This window comes from Erpetoichthys calabaricus, chromosome 18 (genome assembly GCF_900747795.2).
Source record: "Erpetoichthys calabaricus chromosome 18, fErpCal1.3, whole genome shotgun sequence".
Taxonomy (NCBI): domain Eukaryota; kingdom Metazoa; phylum Chordata; class Cladistia; order Polypteriformes; family Polypteridae; genus Erpetoichthys; species Erpetoichthys calabaricus.
This window is the reverse complement of record NC_041411.2, coordinates 30,744,122-30,760,578: the sequence shown is the minus strand read 5'-3', so window position 1 is coordinate 30,760,578 and position 16,457 is coordinate 30,744,122. Positions and strand designations below refer to the sequence as shown.

The 16,457-nt window shown below is 36.2% G+C and overlaps 1 protein-coding gene across 4 annotated transcripts in view; it reads left to right on the top strand.

Annotated features, from left to right (window-relative positions):
• cacna2d3a (calcium channel, voltage-dependent, alpha 2/delta subunit 3a) overlaps positions 1–16,457 on the top strand; it is a 624,026-nt gene that overhangs the window by 156,819 nt on the left and 450,750 nt on the right. For all 4 annotated transcript variants that reach the window (XR_007933861.1, XM_051921047.1, XM_051921048.1 and 1 more), the window contains exon 3: positions 5,324–5,440. Coding sequence is in view for 3 of the 4 variants with exons in the window: in XM_051921047.1 (XP_051777007.1) it covers positions 5,324–5,440 (117 nt within the window). In the remaining variant the exon portion in view is untranslated. The remainder of the gene's footprint in view (positions 1–5,323; positions 5,441–16,457) is intronic.

Below are 16,457 nucleotides of genomic sequence, written 5' to 3'. Positions count from 1 at the left end.
AGGCAGGTTAAGGCCTTGCTTTTAGTTTGAAAATGTGAAATCTAAAAGAAAGATTGTTCATAAGCTGGAGAACCCCTTTTTGTTTTCCACTTGCTTGTCTAAGCAGTACAAGGGATTTTGACATTATGTTTGGATTCTAAAGGTGTCAGAAAGTATTTCTAGGCCACACAAACAGTGTAGATTTGCATCACAGTGGTGTAATGGCAAGTAGGACAAACATAAGACACCATAGTGTGTCTACCAAAAGCATTTCAAGCTAAACTACTGATCAGAGTAACCTGAGACTAACCATGTAATATACAGTATCTCTCTCTCTCTCTCTCTATTAATATATATATATATATATATATATATATATATATATATATATATATATATATATATATATATACAGTGGAACCTCGGGTCACAAACGTCTCGGACCATATACAAATTGGGTTACGACCAAAAAGTTTGCCAAACTTTTGCATCTGTTCACAACCACACACTCGGGTGACGAACAAGTCAGTTTCTCTTCCGGTTCGTACGCGCCGATGTATTTCCGCACGTGTTCAGTCTCTCCCTGTACATTCCCTATGCAGCGAGCAAGAGAGAGAATGAGCGTGAGCGAGAGAGAGAGAGAGAGAGTGCAAGCAAGAGAGAGAGAGCATGAGCGAGCGAGCGAAAGAGAGAGAGCGCAAGCAAGCGTATATATATTTACATACAGCTCGTATGGTCCGGAACAGATTAATTGTATTTATATACAATCCTATGGGGGAAATTGCTTCGGGTCCACTGTTCCACTATATATATATATATATATATATAAAGTAGAATACCTGTATTTCTGTCTGTTTTATATACAATCCTAAACTGTTGAACTGCTCTGGATCAAATGTTGCATAGTTACTCTCTAGAACCATACAGTGTAAAGAAGAGACAAGACAATGTCAAAGAGTTGGGGCACCACCTTGGTGACCTCATATAATTACGAAAGTTATGAACATAAATAAACAGGCAAAACATTGTGGATGCATCTTTTTAGATGAGAACTCAGAATTGAACTCCCTTCAAATGTCATGAGGGTTCCAAACAGGAAGAGTGACGCCAGTGGTTGAACGACAGTCAGTCTTCTGTTCTGCGGAGGAAGGACAAAAGAAGGCATTAGAACACAGCACCAACCCCTGGTACGGCAGGTAATTACCATCACTAGAGCCCTTTAGCCGCCTCCCAAGTGCACAACAGACAAGATAAGCTACCATGAAACCAGGACTCTCCACCCCCTTCCCTTCATTTTGACCCTTGACACATGAAAAATGAGTGTACTGATTCTTTATTAACTGATTTTAACTGAAATTGGTATCTGCAGGTTTTCTGGGTCGCAGATCTTGAATCTGAAATTGTTTTTTGAAAATCAAGATGGTAGGCCCAATATGGTAGACTGAAATTTTTCAGCTTGAAAAGTGTAGGTACTGTTTCAGGGTTATTACTTATTTGTAATTTGATCGGTATTTCATTGAAATGGCTCTTTCGTCAAACTTTTTCCTTCACACATCCCCAAACAAATGTGTTTTATTTGTCTGTCGGAGTCTCTTCCCAGTATCTTCCACTTCGCACCCTTGTTTACGATTCATCCAAAGGTTCACTTTTCAGTACTCATTGTTAACATATGGATTTAGGCGACATTCAGGTCATTGATACTGTCATCCTTAACACTGAGAACTTATTGCATAATATTGACCCACCAAGATTGTGCCACGGAACAAAGCTATGTGTGAAGAAACTCCGGCCAAACGTGACAGAAGCAACAATTTTACCTGGCAATGCTGAAGGAGAAGATGTGTTAATTCCACACATTTCTATGATACACCACATTTAAGCACCAAAGGGGACAACTAAAAGTATTATATATCACAAAGCATTAAATTAATTAATTACCCATATTGCAATACTGTAGTACATATATGTCATTAGTACAGAACAGCAAAATGATACACTATTTGAATTTATAATTTAAATATCACTGAATTATTTTGAATATGCTATTGTTTCATTTTCACATTTCCACAAACGCTGATGTTCTAGATATAAGAAGCTCGGGAAGCACCTTGTAGCTTTAGCTAGCTGTAAAGTAAAACAGATTGTATCTGAATGAACATGAATGCTCACTGTTGGCAGAGTACTGAAGTGCAAATTCTGAATGTGCAGGTAAAGTAGACAAGTGTTACTCCCACCCACCAGATGCTTAAGAACAGACTTTGTAAAGGTGGGCTTAGTATAGCAACAAGACAGCATATAGCAATGCATGTTTTTTTATATGTTAACCAACTGTTAAGAATGCATTCTCATTAATATCAAATTTTGCATAAAAAATGTGAGAAACTATAAATTGGGGGGGGGTTTAATTCTTTGTATACAGTTTAGTGATGGAAGCTAACAAAACCATTTTGAGCAAAGATTCAGAATGGCCAGACCAAGCATATTTGTGTCAACTGATACCCAAAACATGTAACTATTAGTTCTTTTTTAAAGTTATATACATATATATATACACACCCAACAGTTTACATATTGTAGAAGGAGAACAGGCATTTCGGCCAGGAAGGAAGATAGCTTCTTTACACAGATGGTAGGCCAGAACGGAAGGACATATAAGTTGGCTGGCTGGACGAAGAAATTACTTTGTGCCTGGTCAGAATAATATAAAGAGGACCTTTGACTTACAAACTCAATTCGTTCGCAATGGCTGGTTGTAACTCAAGTTGGTTGTAAATCAAGACTATTTTTCCCATAAGAAATAATGGAAGTACCCATAATGCGTTCCAAACCTCCCACAGCACTATCACTTGTTGATGGCTTATCCTTTAACAGATCTGCATTTATAGCCCTAGCTTTTTCACAAATTATAGACTCAGATAGGCTATCACCTGCCATCTGCCTTTCATTTATCCACACTAATAATAGCTTTTCTACCTCGTCTATTACTGTTGACCGTGACTTACTAATTTGAGTAACACCTTTAGCAACACTAGTTTCCTTATACAAATCATTTCTTTGTAAAATTGTCTAGATATTGGATTTCGACATGCTGTACATATTAGCAAGATTGGTCACACGAACGCCACTCTCGTATTTCCGCACAATTTCCTTCTTCGTTTTGATTGTGATCGCTTTCTTTACCTTCGTTACCTTCTCTTCCTTCCTTAGCTTCTTTTCTAGCTTTTTTAGGGCAATTTTGATAGCAATTATCGAAATAAATTATATAAATCACTGCACTGACTGAAATCACGTCCACAAACACACGTATCTGGGCTCCGACTGACGCTTACGAATTCTCTCAGCTATTTGTTTACAATCGCACAAGCAGATACACGTGACCAAATTTGGGTTGTAACTTAAGACATGGGTCATAATTCAAAAAAAAATTTTGGTCATAAACCAAGTTGTTTGTGTGTCAGGCCAGTCGTATATCGAGGGTTGACTGTAATGGGTAGTCCAGCAGAAGTCAAAAGTTGAGAGCAGTTCCATTCCCCACAAAGCAGGTGGCAGTGGTCCTCTTACGGCAGCCCAGGTTGGACACCTGCAGGGGTGCTTGGAAGCTGGAGTCTGGAAATGCAACCCTGTCTAGGTCCCTTGGTGCCAATAGAGGGTGCTGTCTGGGGAGAACCTGCTAATTTTTATATGACTCAGAAATTCTTCCAGAAGGAAATGCTGTGGCACAGGAAGCTTTCCCGGGTCCAGTTTGAAAAGTCACGGACAATTGTATATTGCTCTCTCCAGAGGTCCATCTTTTCATTCACTCACAGTGGTATCCTGAAACCCGCCCCATTTGGACAACTGTGTCGTTCAGGAAGTGTTCACCTATCAATACATAATTATGCGGCGTATGCTATGCCGTGGGTTGGCTTGTTTTCTTTATTATTTTCTGTTACTAGTGACAGATTGTAAGTAGCATAATTACTAAATTCATGGGAAGTATAGGCAAAGGCATTGTCATTTTATTTTCACAGCTAGGTTCTAGGTTAGCCATAGTGCAATTTTTTTTTGGGTTATTCCTGTTTTCACTTAGCTCTGTAATATCTCTTATGCACATGAAAACACTATTGTGCATATAGAGGGAAGTGATATTCATCTATCAGAAATCTGTAAAGAAATTATTTTTAGCCTTAGTTTTTTGTCATAACATAATTTGGAAACTCATAAATCATGTTATGTAAACTAAATGCTTTTAATTGGAGTTTGAAATTAACTTTGAAGTGTTTTATTTCAATTTTGTGCAGGTGCCCTTTGTGCTATAATTGAAGTCGCTTGTGCAGATGCTTTTTTTTTTTTTTAGATAAAATTAGTAAATTAATTTAATAAAGCAGGAGTTTAGGTCAAATGAGAGCATACCAGGACTGTGAAAAAATTAAGTTAAAAAAATCCAACCTTCTCCTTTAGTTTCTGTGTAAAAAGCAATGATAGCTTAGCTAAAAAACAATCAATGAATGATACTTACAGGTCCTTGTATGACAGCTCTATTCTAAAAATTAGACTAAACAAAGCCCGTGCCAATTTGTTACTCAAAGCTTGTGTTCTCTTTCATTCATTGCGGTTATTCTGCACTTTCTACTATTCAGTTGGTGGTGTTACATTGTTGTAGGGATCAAATGTGGCCACTATGTGATGCCTCGGATAATCCTAGAATTGGACTGACTGATGCAGTGAAGAAATGAATGGTGGCTCTGAAATGTTCTGTTCTAGTATGAATGTTTGTATGTGTCTTGTAATCAAGCTGACATCTGACTTTTGCATGATGCTGTCATGATGATCTCCAGTTACTGGAGAAAGCAGTTTTACAAAATTTATGATTCTGCAGTTTTTCTCAGAGAATGAATACATGAATCTCTGATCTGCATTGGTTCACTCTGTGCGTTTCTCTCTCTCTGTCTCTCTCTTTGTTGGCTCAGTTGGTCTGTACATTTTATGGGTGTCTTATTTCTTCCTTTCTGTGCAAAAACTATTCATTTACTTTGTCAATCTCTATTCTTTCTTGTTTCTCTCATTATCTGAAATGAGCTATCTCTTGTTCTTATTTTCTTTTTAACAAGATGTCATTCATTGCAGAACTTAGATTCTCTTTTCAAAAGTGGAACAAATAACTGCTGCCTTTTCAAGGATCAGTTGGCAGGTAATGCATAAAAAAAGTTAATTTGCTGTGTGTTTTCTGTATGGGTGCCATAATATTGATGGAAACTAGTAGTGAATCTCCAGAAAATGTTTTGTTTTTTTTTCTTTTCTTACGGCAGAAATATTTCATTATTTATTAATATACTTAATAATTATTTCTTTTTTTTAACCACAGAAATACAAAGAATATGAAAAGTCTGTTGCTATAGAAGAGATTGATGGTTTGCAGCTTGTGAAAAAGTTGGCACGAGATATGGAAGAGATGTTTCATAAGAAGGCAGAAGCAATGAGAGTAAGTATTTGTGTGAGACTTGCTTTCATCTGGTTTTGGCGGGGGAGCAAACTCATGTGATTGTGTGATTTTAAATACTGCATGAATCCAAACTGCTTTTTAGGTTATTGCTTAGTCTGATATCTAATTGGCATATACTTACATTGGTATTCTATTTGCAATTCTGATTGGTGACATTATCCGCTTTGCCAGATGTCTTCTGTTCAAATCTACAGTAGAGATTAGATAGTAGGTGTATGTCACTCATTTAAGGAAAGAAATCATCTCCAAAAATGATATATTAGCATGGAAAAAAAAATTCTGAAAGGGAAAACATGTTTATAATCCACAGCACGCTTGTCGTTCTTGCATTGTACTTGCATTGTACCGTGGCCTTGGAACCCCTGCAGATTTTGTTTTTTTTTTTCTCCAACCCTTTAGAATTTTTTTTTTTTTTTTTTTTTTTTCTGTCCTCCCTGGGCATCAGACCTTACTTTATTTTTTGTTAATTAGTATTGCTTAATTTTATTTTTATATTTTTTTATCTTTTTTCTTTCTTCATCCTGTAAAGCACTTTGAGCTACATCATTTGTATGAAAATGTGCTATAGAAATAAATGTTGTTGTTGTTGTTACTTCTATCAGTGCATAGGGTCAAATTTAATACAAATATTCAAATAACACATACAATTCTCCAACACACTTAAAGTAATTTGGGGATGTGGACATCCCTACATCATTTCCAGGCAGCACTGGGTGCAGTGCAGTGCAGGAACCAACAAAAATTTGGCAAATTTGATGCTGAACTTATGTTATTTGAATTTTGTCACATGTTCCTTTTACAGAAATTAATTTAATCCCTTTACTTGTGCTTGTTATTTTGTCTTATGATGTATGACCATCACCATCAAGTGACTCCGTGAGAACCCTAACTACAAAGAGGACTATTTCATTTATGTTAGGTAGAATGCCCAGAGGGGACAGGGCGGTCTCATGGCCTGGAACCCCTACAGATTTTATTTTTTCTCCAGCTTTCTGGAGTTTTTTTTTTTTTATTTTTTTCTGTCCACCCTGGCCATCTGACCTTAATCCTTTTCTATGTTAACTAATGTTGTCTTATTTTAATTTTGTATTTTGTCTTTTATTTTTCTTTTCTTCATTATGTAAAGCACTTTGAGCTACTATTTGTATGAAAATGTGCTATATAAATAAATGTTGTTGTTGTTGTCTTCAAATGCCTGAAATGTGGTCATGTCACAAGACAAACATACATATAGTTGTAAACTTCGTCATATGTGATGGTGTATAATGTCTTGGTATCCATATAACAGAAGGTGTGGGAATATGGCAATGATTTTTCAGCTGTTGATTTTAGGAAGCCATAATCCATTTTTATTGACTATTATATGTACCTTTTTGTGTGCTTTGTTATTCTTCTTTGCCTTATTGTTGCATCTTCCAACCCATTGTGAGATATTGTGTCAGTTAGGACCTGACTAAATAGACAGCCACTGATGTCATAGGGTCAAGTGAGTGAAGCAAGTCTTTGCGGGCTCTAGTATACGGCTTGTATTTTGGTGCCCCTTCTTAGGTTAGGATTGAGGAGATGTCAAAAACCTGAATACTACATGCTGCTATTTTTATGTCTGTGACATTAAAAAAGAATAATTCAGTGGCAACTTTTTCTCGCTCTGAAGAATATATTTTTTTGGTGTCAACAACAGAAAAAGGAAACTGTCAATGATAGTGACACATCTAAATTAGCAGCCAGGTTTTAAAATCAATGAGCTTTCAGAACATCTTAAATGTCATTGTTAGTATTGTTCCCTCATGTTGCATCTTTTTTTTATGACAGTTACAGTGCTTATACAGTATATGTATTGCAACCCAAGAAATAAAATTTACATGAAAGTATTTCCTTATCTTGGAAAAATGCGAATAAAGAAGATCTTCTGCCGCAGAATAGAAAGACAGAAAAAATACGTTCCATAAGGACCAGAAGATAAGAGAGAAAAAAGAATCAAAAAGCAAAGAGTGGATCAAAAGCCTGAAAGACAAAAATTGAAACCTAAGCCATATACATAAACAGAAAAAAAAGCCAAAATGAACTCCCTAAAAGGTTTAAAAATAATTAATGCATGAGGATTTGTTTGTGATTATCAATAAACTTGGACACTGAGAGTAGCAAGCTGCAATCTTACGCAACAGGAAAGTAATGACATGGAATTTTTGAATGCTACTGAATACCTTAACAATGTAGTTTTAACCAAAGGTCACAGCAAAACACTTAACATATTTAAGAAATAATGTATGATACTTTACCTATCTGAATGTAATAAAAGCTATCCCCTAAATTAAAATTTGGGATAGTGAAATGTAAGTACCAAAACGTAAGTGATCATGTAAAGACAAGAGAGACAAACCTTTATTGTTCTCCAAGATCTTGGGTGATTTTCTGTCTTTACACACTGGAAAAGCTGCATGACCAGATAGACATCCATTTATAATTTTATAAAAAAAAAAATACATCTATCAATATTTAATACAGTTTGTTTTTCCAAGCTCGAAAGAGAAAGCTGATACCTTTAGTTGTTCATGAAAAACATAAAATGGTCTAAGAACCAGCAATCTGGCTGCCCACCACCCATCTTCTTTTCTAAACTGGCCATCCATCTTATTTCTTGAACCAATCATCATAAGTTCCCAATGGCATGATGCTTAATGACTCTAAGCAGGAGTTGCTTCTTTACTTTAGAAACAGAGTGAAAAAAAAAATTATCAAAGAGAGTGGTAAATAAACTTGAAACAAAAGATAAATGTTTCAGGGTACAATAACTAAGTTTCTCCTAACCAGAGGGCATTTAATGTAATCATAATCAGATGGAATTTCTAAAGTCATTCACCAAGAGAAGCCAAATAATAAACAGAGCCAAAACACTAAGATGAAAACCATGTTGAGACCAAAGGGCGACAGTCAATGCCAGAATAACAAATGCAAAACTTCCCCCAAGCACTAGCTCACTTTTTGAATCTGTATCTTGGACATAGCTGTTGCATTGTAATTTATCAACTTGTATCAGGAAGGTGGTCCCATAGCAACTTACGGCATGTTTGCAGAAACTTTCATGGCAATGATGTGATATATTTAGAAATAAAATTAAAAGAAAAAAAATTCCAACTAATACATAATTTAAACTTTCAAAATATAAAACCCACAAATTAAAAAAAAAGATTCAAAGTACAAAAACAGATCTTAAACAGACAGTACAGATTTCCCATTTCTCAACATAAATATGTGCTCAGTGTCAATTTCTGTATTTTCCAAGAAAAATTAAGGTGCACTTCCTACAAGTCAATTTATCTGCTGAGCACTAATGTTAATATTCGGGTCAAACTTTTTTCAAACAGAATAAAGTGCTTACTTATATCATTTTGCAAAATGACCCTCAAGTTCTTAAAGACAGAAAGTTACTATAAAATCTTAGACCTATGTAGACATATGTTCTATGAATTAAATATCACGCAGCAACAAGGCTTCCTGTGGTCTTGCTGTCATTTGTCTCGTTCAAGACTGATGTATAATATATACGTCTAGAAACAACCATTCCTGAATTTTCTTTAAAACTGGGAGGGAACAAATGCACAACTCACTGAGTGTTACATTTCTAACATGATCCAATGCGCTATGAAGGCAGTGCTCAAAGTAGGAGCAGTGATTTTGAACTGCAAAGATCAGAGGTGCTCTTGTAAACTTGGTCCGACAGACAGCAAGCAAGCTTCGGTTTATGATGAACCGTCTCCAGTCGAAAACTCTCCCAAAAGAATATGCGTCACATGTGCAGAGAGCACATTGCATGTTTTAAAAATAAACATAAATTGATGCCAGGCATCTGTAGCATCAGATTATACATTGACATTCAACAATATCAATGGATGAATGGTAAATGTAAACGATATATTGTTGCAGGTGCCATGTGTGTTTCTCGCTGGTTAGCATTACAACGGTAGTGTAGGAGTGAATGTAAGCTTGAAAAGACTGACAGCTATATTCATGAAAATATGAACTGCAAAATATGCATTTAAAATAAATGATGTGTCACACTCCTTCAAAAGGCCTGCATTTAAGACAGTTGATCACTAAGTGCCCCAGGAGATACATATTTCAGTACTAAAAACTATTGAATCAACAAATCTGCCCAACAACACTAGTAGATGCACAGAGGAGTCTGCAAAGCATCCACCTTCTGGCTGATCATCTAAATGAATAACTAAAGAAATTTAACATTACTGTCTAATTGGAAATGCAAACATGCCATTACAAAACAGCCACAGCATTTCACACATTGTGTATCCGTAGACCATAATGCTTATCTAAACTTTGTATGTTGTTTCAATGTTATATATTGATGCCACAGTTAACATAATAGAAAGATATTGTAACAGACAGAGGCATGTCTCAAATGTGTGGAGCCCTGAAGCTGTGGTAGTGTACATGTGTGTCTCTGTGTGATTGTAGGCACTGTCGCAGTGCTCATTACAACTTGCAGATTCATTAGTAAGCTTCAGCTACCTTTATGCTACTGAGCTCCTGAATGGAAAGCAAAGATTTTAGCTTTATATATTCTCTCAGCATCAAGTCTTTTATTCTGTGTCTTCTGCTCTCCCTCTGAAACCCCGGATGCAGTTTAAAACACATGAACTGGAGAAATTGCGGATGGGTGTTTTATGAAGAAGCTCTGTGGATGTAGCCTTCTCAGTGCAGGATTTCACCTCTATTCACAACAAACTTTTTAACAGGTTGTCCCCAGACTTGTATTCTCGTTTGAGAAACATGTCCGTCCCTGTGAGACTGTGCTGTAATTAAATGGAGAGTTTTGAATGAAAAGCTTTTCACCGAGTTCACTGGGGTTACTGATTGAATGCATTTTGTAAATATGAATTTGAACCCAAACATTTAAACTTTTATGCTCCAGCCCAGAATCCTTTTTTTTGTGTAAATAATATTAATTCTGAATATTTTATTGTAGAATATGAAACCAAAAAGGGGTGATTTTTTACCGATTTTTTATTTGTCATCTCTATGGAACCTGTCACCACCTATGTAGATAAATTTAGATATATTGTTAAATAAAAAGATATATTTTTGCAGATTACATGATACTTTATATTGCTGATACATACTCGTGTTATAAATGTGGTGGCAGAGTTCTTCAAAATGTCTGGGTTCAAGATTTAATTTGAATAAGTACAAATGCTGCCTATGATGTGCCTATATTTCCCCTTGGGATTAATGAAGTATCCATCTATCTATGAATAGTTCTCATCATCAGTTTATTAAATTGTATCATTTGGTCTTTTCTTCGCCTTACTCATGAGAATTAATTTCCTTTTAAAACATTTGAATCTTTTACTGTGCAGTCCAGTTTTTATTAATAAATTCATTTATTACAAATTGGTTTCAGTTTTAACTTCCTTAATTTGAAATACCAATAGGCAGCTAATAAAAAAAAATTATTGGATAGAATTCTAAAGCAGAAGTGGACATTTGGCTACCTAACTTTCAATTTTACTACTGGGTTGCAAATATATGTTGTAATATATGGCTGGCAGTTTGTCCCCAGCCAATACCCCCAAGCCGCCAGATGGAGCCATCCCTGCAACATGGATGGGGCCCCGAATTCCAGCAGGGCAATCATGGAACTTGCAGTCTTGCATCACAGCCCTGCTGGATACCGTGGGGGGCCGCCAGGGAACTCTTCAGGGAGGCTCAAGGACTTATATTTGCACTATAACCCGGAAGTACGTCCTAGTCACAGGGGCAGAGGAAATGACGTACTTCCGGGCTGAAGAAAAAGAGGAGTTTTCACCTGACCTGGAAGTGCTGGGGAATCACATGGACTGGGGAATCAGAAGCACTTCTGGGTTAAGATATATAAAAGTACTCTGGGAAATCCCAGCAGCAAGCCGAGTTGGGAGGAAGGGTGACTGAGCTGCTGGGAGTGGAGGATTGTTGTGGAATATTGATTATTGTTTGTTTATTGTACATAGTGGAGATGGAGGTGCTTGGTGCACATAATTATTATAATAAATAATTATTGGACTTTTATCTGGTGTCAGTATGTGTTATCCAAGGGTTCAAGGGGACGATAGCGCCCCCTATCTGTCACAATGTATAGTATTAAGAGAGTACCAGAAAGGATTTCGAAAAAAATTACATTGAAGTGACTTTGTTAGTCATTGGCAGTACTAACTGCTCCCTGTATGCTTTGCATCTGTGCACCAGGCACCATTACTTAACTTAAGAAGAGATCTGATGATTCAACAAAGTTTAGTATATAGTGACAGTGTAGGAGGCACTTGAAGGCTGAGATGTTACTGTCGATCTTAGCCTTACATGAGAAACCTATGCATTTTGAGCTTATGCAACACATTTGGTATTGAGTCCTTTAAACATTTCTATGTTGACAATATATTTGAATCATTTGAACAACTGTTCTTAAGATAAAACCTCTCGTCTATGCATTTCTGTACTAAATGTAAATTTGAGTCAAAATCAATCTAGTCAAATGATAAATTCTAGTTGTTGTAAACATATATTGTATGTATCTATATCTATAAACTAGAGTCTCACCTTTCAGTAAAGATTTTCAGGTAATGTAAATAGACATCAGCCATCAATAAAATACACTCTTCTTAAGTTTGTCGTAAACATGGTTTAGAATTACTGTATGTACTGAACACCCAGGCTATTCAAGCCACACCTTGGATCAAAACCTTAATTGTGAGTAAAACATCTGCTCCATAAGTTTTGGTAATGTCCCCTGCCCTGACCTTTTTAGAATAAAATCTTTGCTTACTTATTGGATTCACAATAATTTCTATTCTTCTAATATCTCCTGGTGGGGAATTTCCCAATGGGACATTACGTCTTAATGAATAATCTTACAGTACATCACTACTCCACCATCTTATCTTATTCTGCGGGAAGGGTCCTAACCCATCTACACCCTGGGAAATGAATAACCTATTTTACTTAAGATCTAAAAAAAAAACTAAATTCATTTTAAGAGGAAAGGTGTTGATGGCCTTTATTGTTTTCCTCAATTAAAAACGCTGAGCCATTAGCTAGCCTCTGGAAGACTTTAGTGTGATTGCTTCATATTAAATTCTTTCTCTGTTGTCCAGTAGGGTGGAGAGGGGAGTATTTAGGCCAATCTGAACAAAATCTAATAATGTATTTAATAATGTAATACTGTATGATTAAAATTCATTTAAAAAATAAATTTTTTAATTAGAAAAGTACTTTTGCAGCACTATGGTATTGCTCTGTTCCAATACTATTCTACTTCATTAAATAGGCAGGTGAAGTGTAGCAGGCAGCCTGAATTATTGAGTTTTAGGTGAAATTTAGCAGGCAGCCTTGATTATTGAGTTAGGGCACAAGCTGTTAGTGTGTCAGCAATGAATGCAAGCAATGATGTATTTTCTCAAGATGCCTCAGAGGTCATCTTCTTCTACCATTGTTTTCATATCTTCTGCTTCAAAAGAACATTTATCTATTTGAAAAACATTGTAAGTGGTTATAACGCTGACATGAACCAAGAAACTACAGTTGGTATAGAAAAACTCAACAGAAGGTCTAGAAGAATGCACTCCATGATCAGAGACACACATAACTAGTCAACTCATTTTGAAGATGATAGTCTTCATCATTACAAACTTCTTCCTCTTCTTCTTCTTTCGGCTGCTCCCGTTAGGGTTTGACACAGCGGATCATCTTTACAAACAAGGTGGTAAAATCCTTCATTATATTCTCTGGTATAGTATGATGGGCAGGTGAATAAGCCACCTTATTAGACATAAAAGCATTAATGTCTATATAGGAAGCATTTTTTTTATATAAAATAAATTTTCCTTTTTTTATATAACTGGCTCAATTCATTATTCCATTCTTTTAGCGGGAAATCCGTTCACAGTGTTAAAATATATTTTATCAGATAATCAATTTTAGTTTATTCACAATAAAATGGTTATTAATTATAAAAGAAATACTGTGGTATTCTAAAAATAAGATGTACAGACATTGCTACCTTATTTAACTATGTTGTCAAGCTGTTTTAGTATTTTGTCCCTTATTTTAGACCCTGACAGTTACAGTATGACTGGCCAGCTGTTATTAGTGTGTACTCACTGAACATAAAGTAGTTGGTGCAGATTCTGAAATGGCAGACTGCTGAAAACATGAAAATGTAGATTATTACAAGAGTAAAAGTAAGTGTGAATTTAAACGTTGTATCATTCAGTAAGCATAGCCTGGAACGTAAAACATTGGTCTTTTCCATATCAGACCATCAGAGTACCAAACATATGTCATGTTTGACTTCATGCACTCCATTCCGTAAAGTGAGAGATTTGTGGCTGTGGCTGAATGAACTTTGCAGCAGAGGCATGCCCATGCCATGTTGATATGGTGCTCATACCTAGCAATTTTAAATGATAAATCAGACTAATGTTCTGTTCATTGTTAAATTCAAATTAGAAATATACAATCTACGTTTTTATGCTGAAATTCTTTGACTGAAATGGAATATGTGACTTTTTTCATTATAGTGAGAATAAAAAACATTTAGGTCCCTCCATACTACAAATCAGCTGTATATGTAAAACTATTATATTTGATTGTTATGCAGCAGCACAGTGTTTAAAACACACTCATTTCTTCATTTCATCCGTGATTGTGTGGACAGGCTTAGTTCCATTACAGATAGTAATGTTTCTCTGTGCACTGCTGGCAGAATTAGTAACCATCTTCTTTCAGCAGTTGCCCTCCGTAAAGACAAGACTTTACCACAAAAACTCACAGCATTATGCAAAAATTAATCTGTTAGCCACGGACCATTTTTCATCAAAATGCTCATTAAACCTTTATTTAATGCATAGAGTTTGTGTCAAATGCAGTCAATAAAAAGAATTGTTCTGTTTCTGATACTGTAGTCGTGCTATCCACATCACTGGCAATATGTTTATAAACTGAGAGATGATCTTTGTTGACATGTGTTGAGTGATAACAGAAACAGCAAAGAAAACACTTCTTTCTCCTCCCTTCACCAGATATCTCTGTCCTTTTACAACCAAGACTTTCCATCCTTCAGGTGTATTATAAATTATAAATTATCACGTGTACAGGAAGCGGGCAAAGAATTACCCCCCATCCTTGACAGGATGTCCGTCCATCCTCCCATGGCACTCACACTATCTATCTTTCCATCCTTCAGCCTTAAGTTGTTTTGCATACAATACAATGATTCTTTTTTTTTATTTAAACAATATGCTTTCAAAAATAAAAAACTGAGAGGCCTTGCTTCCTCTATGACTTTCAAATCAATTGCAATCAAGTCAGGCTGAGGTCTGTCAAGGTTTCTAAAATTTCATGGCAATGGCTTTGTCAAGGAACGTATAATTAGATATGACTTTAATATTTCATGGCATCTTTGTGCAAGGCTGTTGTTCAGGTGCTCAAAGCTGAGTGGAACAAATGCATTTTAGATATTTAAAGGACAATGAGCAGACATACATGAGAGATGTGGTGTATGTTAAAGTTGAAAGAAATAACATTTTACCTCATATCACTGCTTAATCTGGGTATTTGTGATTTTTATATTGCGATTTCTATATTGGAATTTTGGAACAATGAGTGTGAAAAGTGTAGTTTGCGTTTCACTCCTTACTTCTGTCCTGATCCTTCCAGGTATGCTGTGGTACCCCTTTAAAAGCGATGACTACTAGGATGCTGGTGGTCTAGTTTGGACACAATTTGCACAGATGCACGATCAGTCTGCCGTTCTTGCCATTTTCTTACCCCTTTTTTGTAAGTCTTGCACATTCCTAATGTACTAGACCACTGAAGATTCTGAAACATGACCTTGGGCTCTCAACTGATTTCAGTCGTTCATACTTTCCTTTGTCTTCTGGCTCAGTGCTCTTGCCACTCAAAAGATTTCATGTTTATCCCTTGGGAAACCAGATGCACATCACTAAAGCATTAGGAGGTCTGGCCTGGCTTTAAAAGAGGGCAGAAAAGCATTCATCTTGGGCATTTCACCCAAGGCTTAGTTCTTATCATGTTATTGTTGCTGTACCGTACAGAGAAGGGGTCAAGGATTGAAAGAAGTTATTACATTAATCAGATGTCATGTAAGGGCCTTGGAAGAGATGCTTGCCAGTCCAAATTGTACTGAATACTGCTGCTTTCTTTTGTTAATGATTCCATGGCTTTGGGCCGTAATGTTTTTTATAGAGTGGTTTCAAAAAGTTATATTACAAAAGGCAGTTTATCATACAAACATCTTAATGGCCTACTGAAATATGCTTTAGTACAGGTGGCTCAGAAAAGATTGACAACTGAATTCTAAAATAATAAACAGCGTGAACCATGCACTGACTAAAGAGTGCTGAGTTCCTCCGCAGCTGCCACGCTGGTGATTCACTTTACTGCTGTCCTGTGAAAAGTAATCGTTGTTATACAGTAATTCAATTTCAGCAGATACACGCTTCAGTTAACCAGTGGGGATTTATCTGTCCTGTTCCAATATCTCAAAGCTTTTTATCCACAAATTTCCACTTGCTGTCACATAAGGTTACACATTATGGCACGTGTCATTTGCATGCAGTAGTCGTGGTTGTATCAGGCATGGAATTTGTTCATTTTCACAATGGCAGTGACTGCAGGAATTAAATCTACAATCCATGAAGAATATCCTCCTTCCAGGAACAGAACTTTGCTTTCACATTATGTGGCATCTGGCTGGAGATAAAGAATGCTGTGGAGCGTTGCTGGTAACAACTATCATGTTTGCAGATATTTTGTCCAAAAGCATCTTTAGGATGTCAGTACAGTACAGATGTCATTTTGAAGTTCTGTTCTTTTTTTTTCTTTTGAGTGAAGCAGTTACTACAAATATTAAGGGCAAATAGTAACTGAGTGAAGGTAAAATTCTGGATTAGTCTTGCAAGTAGAGATAGTGTGCTGTGACCTTCAC